This window comes from Rattus rattus, chromosome 6, assembly GCF_011064425.1.
Source record: "Rattus rattus isolate New Zealand chromosome 6, Rrattus_CSIRO_v1, whole genome shotgun sequence".
Taxonomy (NCBI): Eukaryota; Metazoa; Chordata; class Mammalia; order Rodentia; family Muridae; genus Rattus; species Rattus rattus.
In genome coordinates, this window is record NC_046159.1 from 100196944 (window position 1) to 100224147 (window position 27204).

Genomic DNA, 27204 nt, shown 5'->3' on the forward strand with positions numbered 1-27204 from the left:
CCCTCTACTGGACTGGTTGAGTTTGCCTGCACTCACACAGATGGGAACACAGCCCCATGGACATGTCCCTAGTGCTATAGCTAGGACTCTGCCAGTGAGAAAGGCAGCTGTCCACTTACTTCAGCTTCTACTGCTACTGTGGTCTCTGTGGTAACCGAAGAAAAGGAAGTAGTTATCTGTGTTATAGGAAAACCTGTCGTATTACAGTATGAAGCCTGCCACAAGTTGGTTGGGGATACATAATGACTGACCGAAGCTTACAATTACCACCTGGTCCCACTCTTTCCTTCCTTGTCCACAGCCACCTCAGACTGTCTCTCAAACAGAACCTCATCTTCCTCTAGACCTTGGTAAGTCATTTTGTTCTTCTATAGACCTTTCCTACTCAGTACAGCTAAATCATCTGTAATATGAAAAGGTTTGGACCCAGACTCTTGTGTTTGAATGCATGGCCCATGAGGAGTGGCACTATTAGGAGGTGTGGCCTTGTTAGAGGAAATGTGTCACTGTGGGGTAGGCTCTGAGGTCTCCAGTGCTCAAGCTATGTCCAGAACGGCACACAGTCTCCTGCTGCCTTCAGATCAAGATGTAGATCTCTTAGCTCCTCCTCCAGCACCATGTCTGCCTGCACACTGCCATGCTTCCCACCTTGATAATGGACTGAACCTCTGAACCTGTAAGCCAGCCCCAATTAAATGTCGTCCTTTATAAGAGTTGCCTTGGTCATGGTGTCTGTTCACAGCAGTGGAAACCCTAAGGCACTGCCTTACCACAGCATCCAGTGGACTTCTCTCACAATTCTGATTGCTGACTTACCACCTGTCATTCCTTCTTAAAGTACTCTAAAAAAATCTTTTTGTCTGGGTGATTTTGAGACAGGTTGTCATCCCCTGGCCTCACTCTTCATAAGGCTGACATTATAGGTGTGAACTCCATCCCACCCCCAATCCTGGCACTGTTCCGATGGCCAAAGTGACCGACCTGATGAGAGATTAGGTACCTGACAGCAGACTTTTCTCTGTAGATGGAGGACTTCCTCATAACTGCTCTGGTGCCACAGAAAGTGGAAGGGACTTTGGAACAACATTTTAGAAAAAAACAGAAAACTTTATCTAAGTCAGGTGTGACTCTCAGTCCTACCAGAGGCCACTTGAAAGCAATGGACTCTCCTGACCCCTAACCTCTGGGGCAGCAATCAAGCTGGACTGGTCACATCCAATGGTCACATCACCTGTGGGCACACATGGCGGAGGCATGGTCCTTATATGTTTAAGCACAACGTAACCTAACTATGCAGTGTGTGGTGCTTAGCAAGGAACCATCTGTTCTTTGATAGCCTCAGAGAATACCTACCTACATCCCAGGGGACCCAAGAGGATCAGCTGAAAGGGCACAAACCACTTGGACCAGCAAGCAGTTAGAGAATAGGAAATAAAGGACACTTGTCATCAGAAACAGAACTCGGTTCCTCATTTTGGCAAGCCACTTTAATTTACACCTTTAATGAGGGCTGTAATTTCTTGAATTGTCTCACCTTGCTCCTGTAGAAAAAGAAAAGTAGTTAAGTTTTAAGAACTATTGCCTGTACTAATCCAAATGCATAATTTTGTTTACCCAGTTAAGCTTTTATCTTTGAGCTCTGAGTAGCCTTTCAGAGAGAGAAGCAAAGTCACTGTTTCTAGGCCAGCAAATTAGTAAGGACCCCATCGTCCCGTGTGAACAGTGAGAACAGGCGTCCTTTCGCAGCCACATGCCACCAACTCTAACTCACCACTGTATTCCAGAAGCCAGAGGAGAACTGTTCTGTTGTTGGTGTTTAGTTGTTTTGGTTTCTGAGACAGGGTTTCTTTGTGTAGCCCTGGCTGTCCTGGAACTCACCCTGTAGACCAGGCTAGCCTGTACCTCAGAGAATCTGCCTGCCTCTGCCTCCCAGTGGCTGCTCCGCCACCCAGCTGCTCCTGGCAGAGTCTTCTAAGCTCAGGCTGCAGTACTGTTGTCTGCTCCGCCTGCCTCCACATCCCGAGTGTTTCAAGAAAGGACCAACAAGGTCCTTTCTGTTTAGTTACACTTTATTTTGTGCTGGCAACTGAACCCAGGGATCTACTTGTGCAGAATTGAGTGTAGTATTCCAAAATTATAACCCAATATTAAAAATACTTCTTTGTTTCTAATATATGATAAAAAGAAGGACTAAAGGGGCATAGGCTAGCCAATGTGAAAATGGCTACACGGACATGGTGGCTGTGCTTCATGCTGTTGGGATATACTTGTCTAAGGCCAAACAGGGCAGGAGAGATGGCTCAGTGATTAAGAGCACTGACTGCTCTTCCAGAGGTCCTGAGTTCAATTCCCGGCAACCACATGGTGGCTCACAACCATCTGTAATGACATCAGGTGCCCTCTTCTGGCCTACAGTCACATATGCAGGCAGAATGCTGTACATAAAATAAATAAATAAATCTTTAAAAAAAGAAAAAAAAAAGTGCAAAACAAGTCAGAATTTAAAGCCTTTAGAGGCTGGAGAAATGGCTCATTAGTTACAGTTAAGAGCACTCGTTGCTCCTCCAGAAAACCTGGTTTCAATTCCCAGCAACCACGTGGCAACTGTGTATACTCCGGTTCTGGTACCCTCATATAGACAAACATGCAGGGAAAACATCAATGCATATAAAAATGTGTGTATCTTTAAAAAAAAAACAAGAACTTTAGGGTAAACCTACTCGTACAGAGAGGAGTTTACACTTTCAGTCCTCGTCGTCAGGAGGGACCCCTAGTTCTTCATCTGTCCACTTCGATGGATCTGGATATGAAAAGTGACCCTGGTGACAACGGATCAAAAGAAAACAAAGTCAAGGGTCTGTACTCACAAATGCAGCTAATGAAGTTTCAAGATAAAAGTTGAAAGAAGAATGAACAATGTAATTACTGCAGCTAACACCTGCCACACACAACATGCGGCATCCTCCCTTAACCGGTTACCAGCTCAACCCACTTCAATGACATCACCCAGGGGCTCGGATTCTTTTAGAGGTAGCAGCCTAAGCCAATACGTATGTTTATGATGGAGAATAAGAAGTGGAGGCCACAGATTTCATATATACTCATCTCAGCAATATTACTGTCATGGCAAAACAGAAATGTTCACAAAAGCCCTTCACTCCTGCTCTGGGCTTTGGGAGCCTCAAGTGGATGCAGCCTTATCCTGACCTGGAGCCCTCTCTGCTGCAGTACCATCTACTGCCTACTATGACTGATCTACAGTGAAACGCTGATGTCTCCTCCGACATCAGGGAAATGTGCAGCCAAAGCTCCTTCCCGAGAAGCAAGGGCACAGAGATGTGCTAAGAGGACAGAGCAGCGCAGCCTAACAGTTCTGAACCTATAAAACCTTGTGTACTGTCTTTGTTTACATTTCCTTGTCATGCATGTGGCCTTATGCATGCCACATGCCACGGCACACCTTGGAGAGTCAGAAGACCATCAATTTGTGGGACTTTGTTCTTTTTCCTTTACATGGGTCCCACAGATGGAACTCAGGTTGTCAAGCCCAAACTGCCATATTGCCAGCTAAAGAGAGTTTTGTTACTGAAGAAGCTATTGGATTTTTTTTCCCGATCTATCCTGAAAACAAATCTAAATTTACTAAAATTCAAAGTGTCCTAGATTCGTAAGTTTCAACGTCCATCTTTCTTGTCTTTTTCAGTGCTGGATTGGACCCCAGGGACTCATTCTTGTTAAACATGCTCAACCACCAACCTCAAGGTTTCAAAGTCTTAGGGATGAAACTTCCTAGAAAACAAGAGTCTAAAAATGTGACAAGCACTAGAATAACAGAATCACCAATAACTCCTTTTCTCAAGACAAATTATCTTCTATTGAGGTCAACCAAATCTAGTTGCTCTGGGCCTCTAGACAGACTAGAGGATGCCAAGCATTTGAATGCTAGGCTGCCTAGTGCTTAGGAGGCAGGGACGGGAGGGAGGATTGGGAGTTAAGGGCCAGTCCCACCTATATGGAAAGTGAGCGCAGCCTGGGCTACACACTACCCAAAACCATTGAAGTGAAATCTGACCACAAATGAAGATGTGTAACTCACCAATCCTAGAACTATTATTTTTTAATTTTTTAAAGATGTTTTTATTTTATGTATGTGAATAAACTGAGCTGTCTTCAGACACACCAGAAGAGGACATCAGATCCCATTACAGATGTTGTGAGCCACCATGTGGTTGCTGGGATTTGAACTCAGGACCTCTAGAAGAGCAGTCAGTGCTCTTAACCACTGAGCCATCTCTCCAGCCCCCTAGAATTCTTTTTAACCACCCTTCCTCATGTGGCTACCTAATGGACACCACAAATCACAGATCCCCAAAATGTACATTGTCATATAAACAGATCCAAAAGTGACAAGTTTCACTAGGTTATATGACAATATGGTGGTAAAGGGATATACCTGGACAGAAAAAAAATCTCCAAACACAAGCTAAGCTATCCATGAATCTCCCCTCTCCTGCTGTCAAATCAGGACTAGAACCATTCTCCTGTACTTACCAGCACAGCATCCGAGTCATGCCAAAATCGCCAAAGAATCCAGAACCACATGAGTGAGCTTAAGACCTCACCATGGATCACCTGGGACTGGGTAAGCTGGGGAAACTCCCTGTACCGGGGCTGAATGTGTTCACCATTGCCAACACTAGAAGACAGAGCAATACAAAAAATCGCTTTTTTACTCCATTTTCAGAGAACTCATCTCAACTCTCTGTAGCATCCTTAAAACTGAAGCTAGCACATCTCATCACAAAAATACAGACTGGCAGGCTCCTGCTCCCTCTGTATAATGGCTTTTCACTTAGCTTGCTTTAAATTTGGGGAGCAGGAAAAGGAGCTGAATAGACAAGAGGCCAGTGTATGGTTTCATTTCATGAAGAGTCACCATTTTGTACCAGAAAAATTGGTGATGGTTATGGGGTGCTACCCCAGAAGTTTTGTATGAACGACTGAGAACCTGAAGTAGTCGGTAATTAACTTACCCTCCCCAAAAAAGAAAATCAAAATTATTTTTGTTCTGTGTACTTTCTCAGTGTACTTCAGAGATGACATACATATGTGCCCTAGTGCAAGCTTTATCCAGAAGCAAGCACTGGAGCACAGACCTGTACTCAGCACTAGGAGGGGAAAGGCTGGGGACAGATCAGCAGCAGCAGCACAAGGTCAGCCTGGGCTGCAGGAGACCTTATCCCAGGAACTCTTTAAACATCTAAAAAGACCATCAGACAGGAAGGTGACCTTTAGAAAATCTTTAAAACTCCAATACCTCTGGAAAAAGGCAAAGAAGCTGCAACAGTAAGCGAAGATCCCAGCTGTCCTTCAGGCATTTCTTGGCAAGCTGTGGAACACAGTCCGTCAGGGCCTTACTTATTCTACTGGACTGTGAGCGTATAAGTTAACTCTAATTAAACCATATATACTTAAGGCATGTGACCTATTCAGCAGTAAAATCATATGCTGATGTGAAGAACCAGATATAAAAATGCCTATACATGTTCAACAATTTCAGCCCAGCATAGCAAAAACGCACTAAAATGTCCTATAGGTTACTGTAGAATTTGTAAATAGCAATGTTCCTATGGTTCTTCCCCAACCTCTGCCCATCTTTTTGTCCTAGCAGAAGAGGGAGAGCCTTGCTCAATCACTCTCCACCACATCCCCTTGACATGGGATCTCCCACTGAGCCTGGGGCTGGGCCCAGGAATCCTCTTGACTCGGTTCCTGCAGCACTGGGGTTATATGTACAGAGGGCAACTCCTGGCTTTCCCTCCGGGTGCCAGCATCCAAACTCAAGTTCTGCTGCTCCTGTTCTTACCCATTGAACCAACTCTTCAGCCCTGACGACTCTGACGAGCTGGGGCTGTTTTTATTATTCTCTCCCATTCTGAAAGACTGCAGGCAGGGACTCGTATTCACATGTGCAAGTACCACACTGGACTTTGTGACTGTTATCTGTTGTCTTAACTTTATGACTTTATGAGACAGATGCTGTGACTGTTTTACAAATGTGAACACAAGCATTTTGATGACAAAGCCCAAGAATGTTGCCTACAAGCAAATAACATCAATAATTTTGGTTTTCTTTTTCACTTTATTAAGCAAAGACCTAACTCTTGTGCTTGTTGTGTAGCACAATGATACAGTAGTTGCCTAACAGGGGTTTGGTCCCCGGAGACACACAAAAAAAAAAAAAACAAAAAAACAAAACCTTCCTCGAAATTCCAATCGGCCTAAAGCCATCTTGGTGATAAAGCTCTATATTCTTGTGTAAATATTTACCCAGCCTTTAGCACATTCAATTGGAAGGCTCCGAATGAGATCTTAGTTATCCTCAAAGTGTGGCCCGGGCTGTCCTTGAACTCACTATTTAGCCCAGGTTGGCCAGGAATTCATCATCCTCTGCCTCTGTCTCTTGAATGCTGACATTAAAGGAGTGTAATCACTTGCTCTACTCTCTTACAGACAGGATCTTCTTGTGTAGCCCAGGCTGGCCTCAATCTCCTGATCCTCTGGCAAGGCCTCCCCACATCATGCTCAGCTATTACTTTCAGCCACTGTCGGGAGTCCTTGCTTCACCACTTAAAGAAGATAGCAGAACGGCTTCTGGAATTCCCATGCCAACTGTATTTAACAGCTATTACTCAAGAGCTATCTGTGCAGCCAGGCTTTAATCTCAGCACTCTGCAGGCAGAGGTGGGCAGAGCTCTGAGTCTGAGGACAGCCTGGTCTACAAAGTGAGTTCCAGGACAGCCAGGGCTGCACAGAGAAATCCTGTCTCCAAAAAAAAAAAAAAGAAAAAAAGGCAGTGGTGGGAGGGAGGAAGGAAGACAAAAATTTCAACAAATACTTGTTTGTCATGCTACAAACTAGACTAAATGCACTGTGGCAATCTAGATACCCTGAGGAAACTTCCAATTAAAATAAACATGATGCCAAATGAAATAAATAAAGGTTCTCTTTCAAGCATCAATAACGGAGCACAAATGGCTGGGAAGCAAGTACTGGAGCTGGCATTCACAGGAATTCCACTCAGGTAACTAGGAGACCCACAACAAGTGGTCTCATCATTAGACTTCTGAATCAAGCTGTAGCCCTATAATAAAAGGGCAAAAAATAGTAAACCAACGGGAAGAGAGCTGGAATTCGTTACCAGAGCCCAAACTTCAAGTAGGTTTGCACCTAAACTATACCTGGGTTGGACCTTTTGTGGCCCAAAAATCCAAACCAAGGGCTGGGGACTTAGCCGAATAGCGGAGCCCTTCCCCGGTTGGAGGTAAGGGAAATCCAAGCGAAGGATTTAGAGTGAGACTGAGCTGGAGGCATTCTCAAGAAGGTAAGAGTATGAGGATCTTAAAGGAATTCTCGATAGACAAAACCTGCCGGGGTATGCGAGCTCAGTCAAGAGAGAGAGATAGTATGGGGTGGGGGTGTGGGACACATAGAGACAGAGAGAGAAATATCAATGCAACAAATAAAGCTATGGGGTGGGGGTGTGGGACACATAGAGACAGAGAGAGAAATATCATTGCAACAAATAAAGCTATGAGTCTTACAAATCTGATACAGAAGGCAAAATGAGTAAGCCACTCCTTTAATCGCAGCACTCCAAGGCAGAGACAGAAGGATCACTAACGAATTCCAGACCAGTAGAGGCTACAAAGTGAGGCTCAAAAAAAAGTGCCAAATTTTAATAGTAAAAATGTACCTAATGGTGAAAATAACAAACTTAATACCTTACTACCTTAAGGTCTCCCGTGGCAGCCCAGGACTGATGGAAAAATCCTCAGTCCTCCAAGGCATTCCCTGCCTGGCCCACTCTGGTCTCAGAGCCCATCTCCACTGGTCTCCTTGCGCTCCGGACCTACACTAGCCAGCGACTTGGAAGGTTCAGGCCCGGAGATTGTGCACGGCTGGATTCTTAGCACTCAAGTCCTAGTTAACGCCTCTCTCCCCTAACCCTGTGCCATCCAATCACCTCTACCCCACCAATCCGACCAAAAAGCCACAGTCTCCGTCCAGGCCGACTACAAGACCCAACATGCCTCAGGCGGCAGCAAAGTGTCAAGCACTCGCTCGGGCGACTGCTTCAAGGTGACAGCGTCGGGATGGCAGCGCTGCCTGTTCGAGCCGGCCGAGCCCTGGTCCCCACCCGACACTCACTGACGGACTCCACCGTCTCCAGCTGCCCGCGCGCGGCAGCCCCGAAGCAGGCGGCCTCCAACGCGACCGAAAGGTACCAGACGGGCCAGCGCAGACATCCTAGCGGGAGAGCAGTCCCCACCCCTGATGCGTCACTTCCCCGAGTCCCGGAACGTGACGTCACTGCGTCGCGCGTCTCTATCCGGGCTGATGGTAGGCCTCAGCGGACAAGCTCAGACCATTTGGCGGACCTTAGAGGCTCCGGGTTAACGGGCAGATAGATCGTCCTTTGGGAGGAGCTCTGGCTGTCTCGTGACGCAGCGTGGCAAGGTGCTCTTAGCTGACCTTATTGCTTCGGCTCTTATGAACGGTGCTTTCGTGCGTGTTCTTGCCACTGTGGGCCCTTGTTAAAGGCTAAGTCCTTTCTGAACCATGCCATGTTTAGTTTATAACATCGTTGTTCCAGCACTGTTCCGAAACCTGATGACTCACCGGCAGCCAAGTGTTAAATCTCAGAACGGGGCCCGCTGGCGTCAGAGTCACCTGAGGAACCTAACCCTGCGTCCTTGGAATAAGGCGGCCAGGAATATGAGTAAAGGTTTCTAACGCCTTAATCCTTAGACCATTCGGGGTTCTTAGGTTTGCTTTTTTTGTTTTTTTTTCTCTTGTTATTGTAATAAGCAAGCAGAAAAACAAGGACGTGAGGGCAGTCCGGTTAAGGCTAACAACCACCAAGAAATCTGAGACCTGACCTCAGCCGTACTTGCAGTGGGAGCTACAGCACAAATGGATCACGTAGACGCACAGATGCACTCAGTCTCCTCCCTTGAGTGGGTAGGGAACATGAATGTTCAAGCTCATCTCCATAAAACAAAACCTGCATTTCTGTTCTTAGTTACTAGATCTACAGAATAGCCTACTGTCATCTTTCCGAATAACTTTAATTTTTTTTCTTTCACTTCAGATTTCCTTCAAGAAACAAAGGCTCCACTGGCTACCAACAAAATAACCGTCCTTCCTCAGCCTGCTTTTCTCTGTCAATATTGCCTCTGTCCAAATCTGGATAGACTCCAAACCTACGACTTGTGCTAACAACCTCAAGAGATTGTGAGAAACAGGTTTTTTTTCTATAAAAAGTGGCTAACATACAAAGGGCCAATACTCTAAAAATCTCCACCTTGTAAAGTTTCTATTCAAGTATTTTAATCACCTGGAAAACTTGTTTATACAAAGGCCTTTCATTCTGATGACAAGAGCCTCTGACCCCTTCCCTCCTTCCTTTGCATCTATAGGGAGCTATCTAACCATGGCAGATTCTGAGGTGGAGCTCTCTCCTATAGGACGAGACACAGTCATCACCTATGTTAGAATAACAACTGAACTTCCTGCCCTAGTGTGCTTGCAAGGTCAGTTGGCTTATGGCACACATTTTTATAAAAAAAAAAAAAAAAAAAGACACTACCTTGTAGGATTACTTTCGCTATATTCTAGTAGGGATCTTTGTGATACCAAGAATACTGATCCAACAAGATCGTCCCTGGTACCTTATGGTTTGGGGTTGTTTGCAGAACATGCACTTTTAGGTTATAACATTAGCCTTCCACACACTAGAAAATCACTATGGTGTTTCAGTTTCAAGAGTCAAGTACTCATCAAGGCCAGACCTGAACTTAGTGACTTGGGAACATCAAATATGACTAACAAGTTGCCTTCTGTGCCTACATATGGACCTCTTTGCCCTTGTATGTTACAGGAAACCTGCCCTAGGAGTTAAACCCAAACAAAACTCCGGGTTTTGAGTGTTATGTGTGGGCTCACATGTACCAAGGCATGCATGAGGAAGTCAGAGCACAATCAGTTTATTCTCCTGCCATCTGCGATCAGGCTTGCATTATTATTATTTGTGTGTGTGTGTGTGTCTGTATGTGTGTGTGTCTGTGCGTGTGTGTCTGTATGTGTGTGTGTGTCTATGTGTGTCTGTGTGTGGCTGTTATGTCTGTGGATCCTCAAGTGCCACTGTATACACGTGGTCAGGAGAAATCTGCAGACGTAGGCTCTCCTTTGTCATGTAGGTCCCAGAGACTGAACTCAGGTCGGCAGGCGTGGCAGCCCACACCTTCACTCACTGAGCCTGCTAAGCTACTTCACTGACTTTACTAAATAGAAATAGTTTCTCTTTAGCTTTTAGCTCCCCAAAGCTGCAGTTTTAAAGATAATAGCCCCTCCATTTTCTAAGCTTCAGTCCATCCCACCAACTTTTGGCTCCCAAATGCTGACTTTGACTGGCAAACTGTATCTGCTAAATACAAGCCTTCGGCTGAACCCTGAACCTGTAGAATTCTATGGATGGAAGTTGACTTTGCAGTTTATAGTCAAAGGCATGGTTTTCTCTGGGCTACTGTGCACCACTCCTTTTAACAACTCATACAACCCACTAAGAGAAACAGCTCATGAATGGAAAGGGCACTTTTCAGTTCTTTCTGGAAAGCTCACCTCTCAAACTACATAGCTGTCTAGTTCTAGGCAATACTACGGAACACACACAGTTTATATTTCTAAAAGGTCATAGAGGGCCCATGAGATGCTCAGTGTGTAAACATGTTAGCCATGCATACCTGATAACCTGGGTTGTTATGGGATATTTGAACCTATTTCTAGTTGTGTGGATCAGTCCTTAGGACACACATTTAACCCCTCTGGCTGGAATACAAACGCACCCTTAATACTTACCTTTAATACCAAACAATGAAGGTACAGTTAGCTTGTAGAAGGAAGCACCCATGTTTGAAAGTGATGTCTAATTGAGTGACAGACAAAGTGATGAATCACAGAAAGACTTGACAGAATAGAATCTGCCCAACTCTCACGAGAAGATAGGGGAAAGGGAAGCTACTTAAAGGAGAGATCACACAGGAAGAAGAGAGTACAGTACAGGAATACAGGAGGGGGGAAGAGAAGAAGAGCAGAGCAGCTCAGAGGGAAAAGGCAATTTTACTGGGAGAGTTTTACAGAGACAGGTTGAAGAGAGAACAAGCTAGATACCGGTAAACTCAGAACGAACATGAGAAGGAATCAGAAGATTCAAAACGATTGCTTGAGTTAGCTTGAAGCAAAGCAGAGCAATTCAGAGGCAGAGAGAAAAGCCGGGTGGAATAAATCAGCTGGGAGAGGAGTTTGAGCCAGAACAGCTGAGTTGAACCAGCCAGCCAGGGTTCAGAAAAGGGTAGAGAGGGTGAGCTTACTCAGCAACAAGTCTAAGAGGCTGAAAACATTCTAGGCCCAGATTAGATAGTACAGAGGCTAGAAGCTTCCAGGACTAGGCTTACATTAGCAGACAGAGGCTGTAAGCTTCCCAGACAACAATTACAACAAAAGAATAAAAGTTGTTTTATAGGGTTGGGTCTTCCTCAGAATCCTTGACGGAAGGAGACAACCAACACCTGACATTGTCCTCTGATCTCAACATCCACATGTACACTTCACACACAGTGAAAAGACCTTAGAAAGTGGGAGGCATCTAGTCAAACCCCAGCTGGGGCAACTAACCTTGTGAATTAGGACAAGAAATCTTTCTTCTCTGAACACCAAAGCCTTTCATCTGCACAAGTCACTTAAGATATTATCAAGCTCAGAGCTTGTTCTCAGGAAATTCCTATTCCTTTGTTACTCTCTCCTTTCCTAGTATTAAAGTATTACAGGTAGGCTGGAGTTCATTAACTCTTGAATATGAGTGCTGTCCGCATGTGTGCCTACATGACAGAAGAGGGCATCAGATCCCATTATAGATGGTTGTGAGCCACCATGTGGGTGCTGGGAATTGAATTCAGGACCTCAGGAAGAACAGTTAGAGCTCTTAACCACTGGACTGTCTCCCCAGCCCTCACTCATCTTTCTTAGTAAGTCACCCAAAGTGGATGTATGAGAAAACAGAAATGATTATTTCCCAAAGGCTTGCTACGTCGCCTCCCCACCAACGAAGAGAGGAAGCTGTTGGCTCTACAACAGCCACTGATGGGGTAGGTGGTGCTGGGGTTGACCCTGGAGCCACAGACCTGGTAGACCAAGCCTCCACTGTGGAGCTATACCACCAGCCTCACTGTTTTAACATTGAAAAATACCTTCCGGGTCTCTTGCTGTAGCAACTCGAGTGGGAGCATTAGGAGCATGAGCTCGGAATGAGGATCTACAAGTTGTAAGAAAATGGCAGACAAGACGGACATGGGGAAATCGCCAGCTTCGATAAGGCCAAGCTGAAGAAAACCGAGACACAGGAGAACACCCTGCCTACCAAAGAGACCATTGAATAGGAAAAGAGTGAAATCTCTTAAAAGCCTGTGAAGATTCCCCCACCCCACCCCTTCATCTCCAAGACCCTCTCGTGATGTGGAGGAAGAGCCACCTGCAAGATGGACGCAAGCCACAAGCTCCACTGTGAACCCGGGCACTCCGTGCCGATGCCACCGGCCCGTGGGTCTCTGAAGGGGACCCCTCCACTAATCCGACTGCCAAATTTCACCAGCTTGCCCTAGGATATTATAGAAAATTATTTGTATGATTGATGAAAATAAAACATACCTGGTGGCAAAAAAGAAAGAAAAATACCTTCAGAAAGAAATTAGCAAATGTTAGAAATTGTCAAGATAATTTGAACCCCAATAAAATTTACCCAAATTGCCAATTATACCTTTAAAATTTTCTTAGTATTGAAAGTGCCCATATAAAACTTAAAATGACTTTCAACTTTTTGTAAAATCTAGATTTTTTTTTTTTTTTTTTTTTTTTTTTTTGGTTTTTCAAGACAGGGTTTTCTCTATGTGGTCCAGGCTGTCCTGGAACTCACTCTGTAAACCTAGTTGGCCTCAAACCCATAGATCTGCCAGTCTTTGGTTCTCAGGCACTGGGATTAAGTGTGTGTCACTACTGCCCAACTGCATACATTATTTTCAAAAAAGTTTTTATTAATTGTGGTCTGCAGGATTTCATGGCATTTTCTAACCTAAGGTAGGTGTAGATTGCTGTCAATACGCAGGTGAGGGCAGGAAAGGAAGGCAGGGCTGAGAGTTTCAGAGACAGAGGACAGGGGACAGAGAGGACAGAAGGACAGAGAAGATGGAGGAATAAGAGGACGAACCCAATCACATGGGCTTAAAAAGCCACAGGTAGCTATGGATAGTATAGAAGAGCATAGAATAATATAGGGCAATTTGTCCAGTCTAGGTGGGCAGCTTGTATCAATATATATTGGCTCTGAGTTCACTGTGTAGGCATTTTGTGGGTTGAGAATTAATTGATATAAATCTGACTGATAAATTACAAGCTTCTAGACTTTTGATTTTACTGGGTTATAGGGATTTGTGACAGCTAGCGGCAGGGCGTGGATGACTGGAAATGTGAGCTGTACTGAGCAAGGCAAGAAAACCATGAGTTGAGCAGCCGCATGGGGACCATAGGGATAGGGAGACCGCATTACTAGAGCATAGCTGGCAATAGTGTGGGTTGGTTTTAATTATTACATGGAAGAGGTAGGAACCACCAGCAAAAAGGACCTGACCAAAGACTGCAGAGTTAAGAAACAAGAAAGGCAGGCAGCAAGATGGCTGAACTGAAGGCATCCAATCCCTAGAAATCCCTGTGGCTCTGATCTTCACAGCCCCTCCTCCTACACAAGTATGTGTAATTTTAAAAAGGGAGGGAGGGAGGGAAGGAGGGAGGGAGGGAGGGAAGGAGGGAGGGAGGGAGAGGGGGGCCAAAGAAGGGTTGGAGAGACAGCTCAGTGGTTAGTAGCACTTTGCTGCTCTTCAGAAGACCTAAGTTCAGTTCCCAGCACTCACAACTGCCTGTAACTCCAAAGGACTCCATGCTCTCGCCTGGCCTTCAGTAGGCATCTACATACATATAGATACACTCAGACAGGCAGACTTAAGGAGAAGAAAACAGAAAAACAAAATAAGTAAATGTATTTTGTCTTCTTTCCTGAAATAGTGTCCCTGGCACCAGTTTCCGTTTCCCTCCCTTTACCCTAAAAGAACCCAAAGTTTTTTAAGCAGGCCCTGAGGCTAGGTCGCTGGGAACGTGGTGCTGATTCTGCCACACATCCCAATTTTAGACGTCTCAGCTGCCAAAGGACAGACCCTCGGGATCTGCCTTTACTGTGTGTCCACTGCCACAGTCACAGGAAGGATGCTGGCCCTTTGAGGAGGAAGGGTTTTGCTGCCTCCAGGATGTCCAACTTGGGGTCCAGTGAGCGGCCGAGCCCCTCCAGCACCATGATGGCAACCACAATGGAGGCGAAGTTGCTCTCCAGCTTCACCTGGAACAGACAAACAGCAGTTCTTCTCTGACCTTGGAATGCAGCTCAGGATCCGGGACAACCACATCACTGAGCCCCGCTTGAGCTGTCCATGGGGTTCTCCCCCACCCACCCTCTAACAGCACCTCACCTTATGGGTCATCAGTAGCTTAAAGACACTGGACAGGAGGCTGGAAACATGAAGCTGCAAGACAAAAGGTCCCGGTAGAATCCCAGAAGCATCTCTTCCCTTCCAGGGTCCTGTCCTTTGACACTTACCCCTCCCCACTGCCACACTCACAAGTGTGCACACACACTACCCAATGAACATCAGAAAGGAATTTACCAATAGGGGCCTCACTCCCATCTCAAGTTTCAAGTCACAAATGCCTGCAGAGGAAATCTCAGAGCCATATCCACCCCATGCTTCTCCCTGTCCCTTACCACACTCAGAATTTCTGGAAGGAAACAGACTAAGTTGTATCAAGATAGCAGAGACAAGAGGTTTGCCTGGTGTCTGAACATGTGTGTGTGTGTGTGTGTGTGTGTGTGTGTGTGTGTGTGTGTGTGCGCGCGCGCGCGAACACATGAGCATGTGATTTGTAACCATCTGAATAAGCCAGATCAGCAGCGGTAGTGTCTACTCTGTGCATAGCCAGTCCTGCTAATACAGGCCACCAACCCGAGTTAACTGAAGGTAAGTACACCAGAGACTAGGGGAGGCCAAACGAGGGACACAGGCTTATGGCACATCTTTGGGATGCTGCTTTCCTGCATGTTCAGACAACAGCTATTCCTTGAGTAAAGCAGGGTTCTACCAGCAAGAAGCCTGTGATTTCAGTAGGCCCCTTGAGCTTCTTAGAAGACATGGGAACAAGATAAGTTTGGGGGTTTGTTGGTTGACTGGTTTTTACCTATACTAAAAACCCTACCTCCAGCTGGGCAATGGTGGTGCAACCCTTTAATCCCAGCACTTGGAAGACAGAGGCAGGTGATCTCTGAGTTCAAGGCCAGCCTGTCTACAATCAAGATCCAGGACAACCAGGACTACTCAGAGAAACCCTGCCTCAGGAAAAACAAACAAACAAAAAGATACTTCCTTGCAAACTCCCCACAGAGGACATCCCCCACCCTTCCCTCACTCCTGTGTAAGAGTTGCTCTGACCAATCACACAGCCTCTACCTTTTCCAGTGTGAGGGTGTTCTTCCTGGCCTGGGTCACCAGTGTAGCCATCTCAGCCTTGAACTTTTCCACATCCTTGCACTCATTGGCCTGGGCATGATGCAGCATGAGCTCAGCCACTCTGTGGCCCTGGATGGTGAAAAGAAAAGTGGCTTTGTAGAGCGGAGCAAGCAGTGTCTTATCAAGCATACTGAATGCTCTTAGATCTCAGTTGTTCCCACCTGGTTTGTCGACAGCCCCATTCTCGGGCCCCAATCCCTTTCAGCTGCTGCCATCCACTAGGCCTTTTTAAGATTTTAAGGTCTCTGCTAAGACAATGATGCAGCTATCTCCCTCTTGGGCCACATGGGGTGCTTCCATGACCAATTGGAGCCACCAGGCCCTACAGGTTAGGCTGGAAAGGCTGAGCGTTCCTGGTCCCTGTGATTCAGACCTTTCCCCAGATTGCTGAATCCCTCCGACTAAAGTACCCAGGACAGTCTCCACAGCCCGTCCCCAGTGATCCCCTCAAATGTCTGTCACCTCCTAATTCATGGCCACAAGAACTAAGCTTTTTCTTAGTGGCTGTGACAGTTGACCATCACACAAATCTAGGCATAGGAAGATGTCCTCAGACATAGCATCCCATTGTTTAAGCAGGAGACTCGTTCAAACTGGCTTCAGGCTACAGCTACAGTTGGCTCCTTCAAAAGCCAAGCAGGGATGCCCCTGGATCCTGCTTCTTTTAAAAAGAAAACAGCTCTCGAGCTGTGAGTAGTGGAGCACATCTTTAATTCCAGTGCTCTAGGGTAGAGGCAGGTGGATCTCTGTGAGTTCAAAGAAAGAGCCTGTTTTGGGGGTGGAGGTGGGGTGCTCTTTTTTTTCCGGAGTTTTGTCACAGAAAAATTCTCTACCGTGCAGTCAGAAGTGTTTTCCCATCCTCATTGCTACAACACATCATCTGAGCTCCACAGAAGCTCTGTCAGACTTTTTGTTGTCTAACGATAACTTCCAAAGCCCCTCAGAGTGTTTGGGGGAAACTACTCATACCCCGTACCATAGAAACCAACCATCTTGCCCCACGTAGAGGACATGTTCTCTACAGTGTGGAGCCTTCCCACCCTTTACTTTGCAACAAAGTTCACAGATGAAAGACAGCCATTGTTTGATCAAAAAGCTAGAGCAGCCAGTGAGATGGCTCAGTGGATGGAGATGCTGGCCACCTAAGCCTGATGACCTGCGTTCAGTCTCTGAAGTGCAGGGCTACAGGACAGAACTGACTCCCAAAGTCTTCCTCTGCCCGTCACATGCACACCATGTCTCTTGTGCACCTGTACTCACACACACTTCACACATAAAATGATAATTTTTTAAGGTAGCCTCCTGTCACTGCCGTGCCAACAAATTTGCTGACAGAGTGAGAGAAACTACAGTTGCAAAATACATGAGAGAATGCCTTCCTAACTAAGGGTTCCAACCTTACACTGCCAAGCCTGAGAACCAGCACACTGTCAATGCCCACACCTGTTCCACTCGAGTCTAACCATAGAGTCTGGCAATGGTGGGCTTTCACCAGTGACACAGGATGAGTTCCCCAGAGCCTAAAAGACCAACCCCAGTGAGTCTTACCTGTCCCATCGCTACAGCCAGGAAAACTGCCCGGAAATTCCTCAGGTCAGAAGCCTGCAACTTTGCCACAATGCCGGCATCCAACAACACCAGGCGCAGTGGGCACAGGGCAGGTGCTATGGTAGCCGCCAGTGTGTCATAGACATTCACCTGCTGCTGCTGCATCTCCAGGCTTGAGGACACTCCATCAGCACCCTGGACCAGGATGTTTCCAGGGTGTAGGTCTCCATGCACAAAGTTATCCAAAAATATCTGGAAGAGACTGTACCATTCAGGTCTGTGTCAACCCTCCCACCCTAGCACCTCTGGGATACCTGCAGAAAAAGTTTTAGGGAACAGTGGGCTGCCTGTGACAAGGCAAGGAGGTGGGCATTTCATAAAGCCCTTGCTGCTGGATGCTCTCAAACAACAATTTGGGCAGGAGACTTTGATTCCAATTGGTTTGGATTTTAATTTTAAGAGACAGGGTCTAATGTCATCCGCTCTGGCCCTCAACTTCTGATAGATCCTCCTGTCTCTACCTCTCAAGTGCTAGAATTAAGGGCAGAGATTCAGAGTCCTGCCCCAGCTGTCCCTCCCTGTCCCCAGGTAGCAGGTAACACAACTAATTCAGATAATACCACTGGTAGACCTCCTGGGTAGACCAGATAGCTCAAATGTGCCTCCAAATGTTCAAAATGACAATGTGACTTAGACAACATGAGGCGGCCTCCTAAACCCCCTGACTCTCTTCTCAGAACCAAAGCAGCAATTTCAAACCTCCCTTTCTCCTCTGCGTCCCATTCCATTGGTAGGGAACCTCAACTCTTGACTCACCAGGCAAGAAGCCTCTGAATGCCTCTCCACTCACTTTCCCTGCCCTTTCTCAGCAGGCTTCTCAGTTCATCGTTGGGTTCCAAGTGCTCTCCTATGTGCCCTGAGTGTTTGGAGCATCCATAGCCTTCTTTTACACACCTGGTTCAAGACACATCCCAGACCCAGCTCTGACCACTAATTATGTCTCCAAATATAGCAGGCATTTCCTGGTGCTTCAAAGTGCGCCGAGATGCTCTGCTGCAGTCTTACGAAAGGCAGAAATCCTTGTGATGAGGCCAGGTGCCTGCTACTCATCCCCCCACCTCGTCCTGATGTACAGGAATGAGAAAAGCTCAATGCGGGCTTCTAAGATGAGGAGGCCCAAATATATTACAGAGTCAACATCAGCCCAGTATGTAAGTCAGTGCGCTCAGGCCACAATCCTCTAATCCCAGCATGACAGTGCACTCCGACCATAACCCTGTAATCCTAGCATTGGAGAGGTTAGGGAAACTAGAATTAGGAGTTCCAAAGTCACTCTCCACTACAGAGCAAGTTCAAGCCCAGTCTCATCTACACGAGACCCTGCCTCAAAAAAAGAAAAGGAGTCACCATTTGCCTCTGGACTCCTCCACAAAAGTACCCTAACCTACCTCCCTGCCTCACGTCACTCCTCCAACCCAACTCCATCTCCAGGTCACAGTTGTCACAGTTAACTTATCTCTCTGCCTCATTCACACTCTCCCACCGTCTGAGTCTGGATTAAAGAATGATACTTTAAAATTCATTAAGGGGCTAGTAAGCTTCTCGGTAAGTAGAGGCACTTGCCACCAAGCCTGATGATCGCCCGAGTTTGATTCATGGGATCTACATGATGGAAAGAGAGGAATGATCCTACAAGCTGTCCTTTGGCTCCCATATGATGCCACACAATGTGTGCAGGCTCACAAATACGCAAACACTAAAAATAACGCTGTGCTTTTTTACATAAAAGTTTGGAGCTGGAGAGATGGCTCAGTGGTTAAGAGCACTCACTACTCTTCCAGAGGACCTGGGTTAGATTCCCAGCACCAGCTTGGGAGCTCACAACCATCTGTAACTAATGCCCTTTCTGGCTTTCTAGGTACCAGACAAACCTTTAAAAGTCAAAACATTTTAATAAATTGAAAAGCATGCAAATTTAAGAATATACTTAAGATGGTATACTTGACTGGCACAATGACCTGTAATTCAAGTACTTAAACAGCTGAGGCAGGAGGATTAATGTGAGTTTGAGGTTATCCTGGGCTCTATAATAAGTTTTAAGTCAATCTAAGCTACATGGAACAAAGCTGTCTCAACTTAATCTCAATTTGAACACACACACACACACACACACACACACACACACACACACACAATTTTGGCAAATATTGTAATAGTGAAATCCTTTCAAGGGAACAGAACTCAAATGGGCCCCTTGCCCACAGATTAAAATCCTGACTCCCTGGGATGTTCTGCACAATACACCTTCACATCTCCCACTGCATCCCACCCTTGTCATAGGCTGTTGTCTCTAGATGAGTCCCCTATTTGTCTTACCATGGTTGACACAGCCTCCCCACCCCAACCCTGGCTGACCCGGAGGTACTTCCTGAATGAAACCTCGGGTCCAAACAAGGTCCCTTCAAGCTTCATCAAGGTCCCCATCAAGGGCTCCAGCCCTTGATGCCATGTGCTTCTTCCCCAAGTTCACCCAGTGAACACTGGAGTCAGGTCTGCTCTGCATCAAGTCCAGCATTTAGCACAGAGCAGGTACTCCATAAGCACTGAAGGATGAATAAAACAGTATCTGACATGCAGCACCATGGGCTAGACTGTGTGCTTCCACTCTTTCCATAGCACACAGAATGCACATCACAGAGCGAGGTCTCAGCACAAGCTTTGGGTCACAGAAGCATTTGGGGAGGGGCTCCACTCAGCTGGTTCACTCAACCTGCAGCTCTCTGCTTGGCTGGCCCTGGCACTTTCCCGTACACACGCTGTGTACTGAGCCTCAGCACCCAGGCAGCGCCCCCTGCTCACCATTTTGAAAAGCATGTTAATCCCCAGCTGTGCAATCTTCCTCTTCAGGTCGGTGGGAACGCCTGCCTGCTGGTAGCTGGACACCGGGACACTCTCCTTGAAGACAGCAGGGAGAAAGCTTTAATCCAGATGGCTGCCCACCTCCTCTCCAGGCTAGGTCATATATCTGTGCTGTCTTCCTATTTGTTACTCACACATTGTTCTTAATCTATTTATATTTCCTTCATATACTTCTCAAAAGAAATGCCCAAGGGTTGGCAGCCATCGACTCTGCTACTAAGAGGAAAGAGATGTGAGCCCTGGGAAAGGGCAGGAGAAGGTGCTGACAGTCAACCAGGAGCTGGGCCTGGTGGTGCAAGCCTGGAACCCCAGCCCCTGGGGGGCAGAGGCAGGAAGAACAGGAGTTTAAGATCAGTGTTTGTTACATAGAAAACGTGAGGCCAACCAGGGATGTGTGAGACTGTCTCAAGACCAAATAAAACGAGAAAATAATAATCAACAGAGACATGAGCTGGGAAAGGGCAGCCAGAAGAATGGGCAACTAGCAAATCAACAGATGGCTCAGTTTGTCCCGGCAACCCACTGAGATGGAGCGTAACAGAACAGCCCAGAGAGTCTAGGGACAGGCTCTGAGTGACACAGCTAGGAAACAGCCCTGGGCCTCTCATACCAATCGCTAATAAGACAATCTAGAGGACAGCTAAGGTAAGTGTACTTTCTCTGAGTCACATGTGTTTTCAATGTGTCACTTACTCCTGGGACAGCACCGTGAGGTCACCAGCTAATAAGAGAGCAGAGTAGGTTTTCAATCCAAGGCTTCAGTCTGAGGCTACCTGGGGCTCTCGGGACCAGCTCACTCCACTCCCTTTCCTGCTCCTCCGAGGCTTTGGGTGTATAGTAGATTGGTTTTGCGCAGTGCTGATCATGGACCCAGGGCCTCGCGCATGCTGGACAAACCCTCCATCACTCCCAACCTCCTCCCAGTTTTACCAACAAAACCACATCTTCTCTCCAGCCTGAAGCGTCTGTGGGAACGGCCAGTTATGAGTACCAAGGAGAACCAGGTCCTTACTTCGTATGTTTCCACCAGTATATCCCTAGTGATAAGGGGGTGCAGCGGGGTGGGGAATTTCACAGATGCCATGTTCTGGAAGTTGTGCTGAAAGTGCTCTAGATTCTGAGCTTCATAGCGCAGGTCTGTCTGCAGGGATGGTGAGGAAAGATGAGTCAGTATGGACACAAGGAGGACTTCAAGACACCAGGAGGACCAGGTCAGCTTCCTTCCTCACCAGCTCCCCTGGCTTCTACAGAATACCAGGTACCTCAGAGAAGATACACCAGCCAGTTCAAAGTTACCACCGAAGGTGCTAACATCCACTGTGCACATGAACTCCTCTAAGCCAGACCTCAGATCCTCTGAGAGGATTTGGGTCCCCTCCACACCAAAGGATGCTCTGCTCGTTTCCCATGATCTGACCTCATTGCCCAACTAGTCCATCCCCGTTCCTCTCTCCTTCCATTATGATCAATGTTCCACATGGGGAGGGCCTTGCCCTCCACCCACTGGCCCAACTGCTACAGCTGAATGCCCAACCCCAGTTTTATCTTACTCAACTTCCCAAATTTTCTCCCAATCTGTTTGACTATATCCATGCCATGTGAATGGTGACATCTGCATTCTTTAAATATTTTTAGAGATTTATTTCATGTGTATAAGTGTTTTGTGTGCATATATGTATGTGTGCCACCTGTATGCCTGTTGCCCATGGAAATCAAAAGAGGCCTTGGAACTGGAGTTACAGAAGATTGTGAGCCACTGTACGCTTGGGGGCTGTTGTCTGCAAGACAACCCTTAACCACTGAGCCATCTCTCCAGCCCTGAAATCAACGTTCTTTAGAGTGACATTCAGGTAGGTGAAGATTTGGCTCCTGCTCCTCTCTAGATCCTCCTCCTTTGGTGACGCCCACCTTACTCTACCATCCCAAACTCCAGCCTCACTCAAGTCTTACGGAGTGGAACAGCCTGACCTGACACTCCTCGATCCCGAGAGTTTGTAATAACTATGACATGACTCTACAAATGAACAGAGACAGACCTCACACACACACCTAGCCTGCCATGTGCGAGGTCTGTTGGGGGTCAGAGCTAGCAGGAGAGACTGGTTTAAGACAAATGAGTAAAACATAGAGATGAGAGTTTCAGCGATGGGACCCTGATGTCTTTCAGGCTTTTAATGGAAGCTGAAGCTCAGATAGAAGGTGAAGTCAAGAGTCAAAATAAAGAGATGGCTACACTAGAAGCTACTTTCTCTGTAATCTCTTCTATCGAACTTGCTATACTCCAGAACAGAAACCAAGCTCTCTACCCTGGTCTGAATGCCATACCCCTCCACATACACCTCCCATTCCCCACAAATCCCTATGTTCAAATCCTAGCTCCCAAGAATATGGTATAACCAATTAGGGCTTTGCTGCGCAGAGTGATTAGGCCTTGAGTAGAGCTCTCTGTGTCCTAATACAAGAGGCCTGAGATGCTAACACCTTCTACCATGTGAAGGCATTGATGAACCAGAATCTCTCTTGGCCTGGGCCTAGTCTTCGGGACTGTAGGCAAAAATTCCTTTATTGTATTGTCCAGATACTTTACTGTCTGTTTCTGTTTTTTTGAAACAGGACCTGCTACCTGAAACTCATTTATATCAGGCTGGACTTGAATTCACAGACATTTGCCTGCCTCTGCCTCCTTTGTGCTGGGATTATGGGCCTGAGCCACCCAAATACTTCCTAAACATTAAAATAAGTGCCTAGAAGCTGAAAAGGATTGAAGCCAAGCTTCAATCAGAGGCTATAAATGAAGTCTTAGTACATAGCTTCCGAAACCCTACCCATACCTAAGCTACCAACAGGGAGCCAGATGCTCATTTGAAGGCCCAGATACCTCCAACTTAGTTTACCAAGTCTGTCTGCTCACACAAACGCCTGCAAAAGTCTCCAACAGGGAGGGTCCATGTGTACTCATAGCTCTGAAAACAAAGATGAGGCTTCTTGTCTTAGAGGTCAGCCATGGAAGGTGGCACAGTTAATGTCACCCATCTAGTCTTACTTTGCCCTCAAACTGTGTTTCACAAGGGCTCTGGGAAATCTGGTTGGTAGACTGGAAGGAAGAGATGTTTCTCACTTCCTGGCCTACCCATAAAATCTCTTACATCTTCTATGTCATCTCCATTCCAAACTGACTATGTTGAAGCTGGTAAGAGGGGATGGATTAGAGCAGTTTCATTCTGTATCAGACCTGTATTCTGTATTGCAAAAAGGAACCTACATGTCCCTGTTATTAACAGCTTAACAGGTGCACAATATTAAAAGATACTGGGCTCTCTCTACCTCAGATGTCATGGAGACGTACAAGGTTGATAACTGGACACTAGATAGACTTGATGTTTCTAGAACTGCCCAGAGTGAGGGAAGAGTGCAAGGCCAGAGAGGCAAGAGCCTCAAAACTACAGCCAACAGGCTGACCACAGGGGCAAGACTGAGCTCCAGATAAATGACTATGTTTCCCCACCCCCAACCCACTCCACAGTCTGCTAACTGGAGAAAATATGTAAGGCAGGTCTTCCACAGGCTCTCTAAATAAAGCACAATTTAAAGATTCAATTCTAGGCCAGTAAAATGGCTCACTGGGTAAAAACACTTGGTGCCATGGGAGGCCAGCCTCGGGGACCCACATTGTGGAAAGGGAGAATGACTCCTCAAAGGTGTCCTTTGACTTACATACACATGCCATAGCATGACCATGCCTACTATCACCACATGCCCACAATAAATAAATAAATAAATAAATAAATAAATAAATAAATAAATAAATAAAAAAAAGGTACAACAAAAAAATGCTAAGGCCCAATTCTTTTTTTTTTTTTTTTTTTTTTTTTTTTGTTTTTTTTTTTTGTTGGGGACCGACCCCAGGGCCTTTCGCTTCCTTGGCAAGCGCTCTTCCCCTTACCTAAATCCCCAACCCCTAAGGCCCAATTCTTGTCTCTATTCACTGGCCTTTGTGGTGACAGGCAGCCCAGGCTCTGTTTTCCCAGTTGTAATGACAGTGCCAATCTTGCAAAGGGAATGAGTCCTAATACTACTTCAAAGCAGAGCTCCCCTCTTCCCTCAGGTTACCTGAATATAAGCAAGAAATAGCCTAGCTGCATGAACTGGACCGTTCCTTGTTTCACCCGCCAGCCAGCATTACCCACGTTGACTAATAGATTATGTTCTGCATGACAGAATGGGAAATTACAGACTCACTCATCATTTAGCTGGTTCATGAGCAACTGCTAACGGCAAGAACTATGTTACACGCCATTTACAGCTGAGAAAAGGATTAACCTGTTGGACCATGAGCTTCTCAAACTCCTCCACGATCTCAGGCAGGCTAAGCCATTTGACTCCTGGTATGAGCCCCAGGGCTTGGCTTCCAATCTTCATCAGCAGTAAATCTATGTACACCTGAGAGAGCAAGCCTGGGTGTAACACCTGCCAGAAAGAACCAGGAGACAGGGCGGGTGATCAGGAGAGAACATCTTACCTAGCTAGCACAGGCTCCCACTTTCAAGACAGCCAGAGTGCTTCCCATCAAAACAAAGGGAAGTAACCCAATACCCATGACACTTCTGGGGGGGGGGTGGCCCCTCTTCCCCAGAAGTAGCAAAACCCAAGTCATTTTTTTTCCTCCTTCAGACTATTCATACCAATGTACCCTGAAGTCAAGAAATGAAATCAGGGCCTGTTGTGGAGGAATACACCTTGAATTCTAGCACTCAGGAGGCAGAGGCAGGCAGATCTCTGTGGGTTTGAGGCCAGCCTGTTCTACATAGTAAGCTCCAGGACAGCCAAGGGGCTACATAGTACAAATCTACCTCAAAAAGAAAAAAAAAAAAAAAAAAAAAAAGAGGTGGAGGAGGAGGAGTTGGAGGAGGAGGAGCAAGCTTGAGCCAGGAGGCCTAGGGGTACTGGCAATCCCTGCTATTTGGGAGGACAATTAACATAGCAAGGCCTTATCTACAAATAAAAGGCAGAGTGAGGCCTCACAATACACCTCAGTGGTTGAGGGCTTGCCTAGCATGTGTGAACTAAGTTTGACTGAAACAGCCTGAATTTAACAGGTATTGGCAGAGGTAACGAGAAAAAAGGTTGAGCAGCCCTAATCCAAACTCAAAATGCTTCAAAATCTGACACGGTTAAGGACTGACAAGTGAAAAATTCCAAACCAGACCTCAGGGGATGAGGGCACATCCCTTACATGTGTAAGTTGGGGAGTGTGTGTGTGTGTGTGACATAAATGAATTCCATATTTCATGTTTAGACTTGGGTCCTATCCCAGGATATCTCATCAAAGATATGCAAATCCTCTTCAATCCAGAAACATATGAAATCCAAAACACTTCCATTCCCAAGCATCTTTGGAGAGGGAATACTCCATCTTTGAACAGAAAGCAATGTGACTCTCGTTGGGGTCAGTTTCTGATCTGGGGCAGATAGCTCAGTGGGCACTTGATTAACGATGAAGAGTACTAGGCCAGGTCCTGAGAGCACTTACTTTCACTGCCACTGGGATGAGGTGATCTGACTTGGGTGGTTGGCCAGGAGCCTGAGACACACCCACTTCTGACCTAACAAGGTCAGCTTTAGGAAGAAGCAGCTTTTCTATAAATGTTTCGTCGGCAAGGTTTTCTGAAGGCCTCCAGTCTTTCATAAAGGGGTCTCTCTGCGTCCCGACTGTCCCAGTTCCTGGGACAGAGAGCTCCCCAAGTCTCCAGATTCTGCCCTTCTCCAGCAATGAAATATTTGCGAATGCTTTGTACACTTGGGCCACACAACCTGAACCCACAGGTTCCTGGGTCTCGAAAAAGAGGAGGCTGTGCCAATCCTCCCCAAATGCCTGCTGGAGTAAGTATTCCGTCCTTGCCCAAGGGTGGGGGGTCACCTGCACATGCAGCTTGGAGAACCGGACACAGAAAGCCTCTGAAAAGAGATCACGCCGGGTGCTGGCCCATTGGCCCAATTTGATGTACGTTGGGCCTGAGGTCTCTGTAGCTTTGAAAAGCAGATGGAGCCAGAGGGTGGAGAAGCCAGGGGCCAGGTAGGTGAGAGGGTACAAGAAGAGGAGGGGGAGGAATTTCACCAAGAGCACACCAGCGCGGAGCCCTAGGCAGAGACACAGTAATATGCGGGCCAGAGGCCCTTCTTGGGCCACCTTCACTAGTCCATTTTCAGGCAGGTTACTCCAGTGAGTCTTTCGCTGGCACAAGCTGCCAGGCGCCGCCTCTCCAACACTGCCCTGGGCTGAGATGAATTTGGGTAAAGCACCTAGCAGAAACCAACATAATCTGGCATTTCGAGAGCATCCCAGGGATCTGGAAAGCCCAAGTTCCCTTCTGAACTCAAAGCATCTCAAGTGTGACAAGCAGACCCTGACAGACAAACGCCAGGGGTTCACCATCCTCTCCAGACCCCCAGGCCTAGGCTGCTTGCCCTCTACCTAAGGGGAAGCCATTATGGAGACACTCCGTGGCGAAGCAGGGTTGAGTCCGACCGCGCCCCCACCCCCAGCGCAGGGAATGGGGACCTGAGCCCGGGACCACGGGCGACAAGCTGTCCAGCGCCAGAGCTCAGAGTGCCGGGAGTCACCGAACACCAGGGATGGAGATGAGGACCCGAGGCCTAGAGCGGACGGAGAGGCTTCAGAGGGCCGCGGGAAGACCAGAGAAGAACGCTCCGGCGGGCGAACGCTCCGGGCTCCCGGGGTACAGCAGGGACACCGACCGGACCAGACCCAGGACAGCACGGAGCCTAGAGTCAGCCAGACAGAGCACTCAGCGTCCAAGCCAGCGTGGCTCCTCCCGACTTCCGGTACCTAGGTCCGCCCTCTCTGCCTAGGACACGCTCCTTAAAGGGGCCGCGGCGAGAACCAGGGCAAAAGCCTGGGCACACGGAGTCCCCGTAGAGATTTAAAGCAAAGCACAGAAGCGAGCTTTGTAGCCCTTTTTTCCACGTCTGCCTCTCCTCTTCACAGCCTCGTAGC

General features: G+C 47.0%; 2 protein-coding genes, 1 long non-coding RNA gene and 1 pseudogene across 4 annotated transcripts; 2 read left to right on the forward strand and 2 right to left on the reverse strand.

The window, feature by feature from the left end:
- Positions 1 to 1461: 1461 nt before the first annotated feature.
- Positions 1462 to 8359, reverse strand: Ndufb2 (NADH:ubiquinone oxidoreductase subunit B2). Its single transcript, XM_032906697.1, has 4 exons — positions 8212 to 8359; positions 4552 to 4696; positions 2721 to 2819; positions 1462 to 1541 (listed from the first exon to the last, which is right to left on the reverse strand). Exons 1-3 carry the CDS (start codon positions 8307 to 8309, stop codon positions 2745 to 2747), a joined length of 318 nt encoding a protein of 105 aa, XP_032762588.1. The 5' UTR covers positions 8310 to 8359; the 3' UTR covers positions 1462 to 1541; positions 2721 to 2744.
- A 21-nt stretch (positions 8360 to 8380) lies between these two features.
- LOC116903927 lies at positions 8381 to 9623 on the forward strand. Its single transcript, XR_004388312.1, has 2 exons — positions 8381 to 8520; positions 9155 to 9623. It is a non-coding gene; the product is annotated as an uncharacterized LOC116903927 (long non-coding RNA).
- Positions 9624 to 12319: 2696 nt separating this feature from the next.
- LOC116903926 lies at positions 12320 to 12633 on the forward strand (annotated as a pseudogene).
- Positions 12634 to 14109: 1476 nt separating this feature from the next.
- Positions 14110 to 27160, reverse strand: Adck2 (aarF domain containing kinase 2). 2 transcript variants are annotated; one of them, XM_032906698.1, is made up of 8 exons: positions 25720 to 27032; positions 24510 to 24656; positions 21202 to 21330; positions 20130 to 20225; positions 17271 to 17522; positions 15663 to 15791; positions 14631 to 14684; positions 14110 to 14500 (listed from the first exon to the last, which is right to left on the reverse strand). In XM_032906698.1, exons 1-8 carry the CDS (start codon positions 26620 to 26622, stop codon positions 14360 to 14362), a joined length of 1851 nt encoding a protein of 616 aa, XP_032762589.1. In that variant the 5' UTR covers positions 26623 to 27032; the 3' UTR covers positions 14110 to 14359. The 2 variants fall into 2 exon arrangements, with proteins under 2 accessions (XP_032762589.1, XP_032762590.1); XM_032906699.1 differs by lacking the exon at positions 24510 to 24656 and having other exon boundaries at positions 25720 to 27160.
- Positions 27161 to 27204: the final 44 nt, after the last annotated feature.

Bases quoted from the DNA above. Each gene is read 5' to 3' on its own strand.
- Ndufb2 (XM_032906697.1), bottom strand. From the start codon at position 8,309: ATGTCTGCGCTGGCCCGTCTGGTACCTTTCGGTCGCGTTGGAGGCCGC. The intron at 4,697-8,211 runs GTGAGTGTCGGG...TCTGTCTTCTAG, and splicing joins GGAGACGGTGGAGTCCGTCA to TGTTGGCAATGGTGAACACA. The intron at 2,820-4,551 runs GTAAGTACAGGA...CGTTGTCACCAG, and splicing joins ATGACTCGGATGCTGTGCTG to GGTCACTTTTCATATCCAGA.
- Adck2 (XM_032906698.1), bottom strand. From the start codon at position 26,622: ATGGTGAACCCCTGGCGTTTGTCTGTCAGGGTCTGCTTGTCACACTTG. The intron at 14,685-15,662 runs GTAGAGGCTGTG...TTTGTCTTGCAG, and splicing joins ACACCCTCACACTGGAAAAG to CTTCATGTTTCCAGCCTCCT. The intron at 14,501-14,630 runs GTGAGGTGCTGT...TGTCTGTTCCAG, and splicing joins AGCTACTGATGACCCATAAG to GTGAAGCTGGAGAGCAACTT.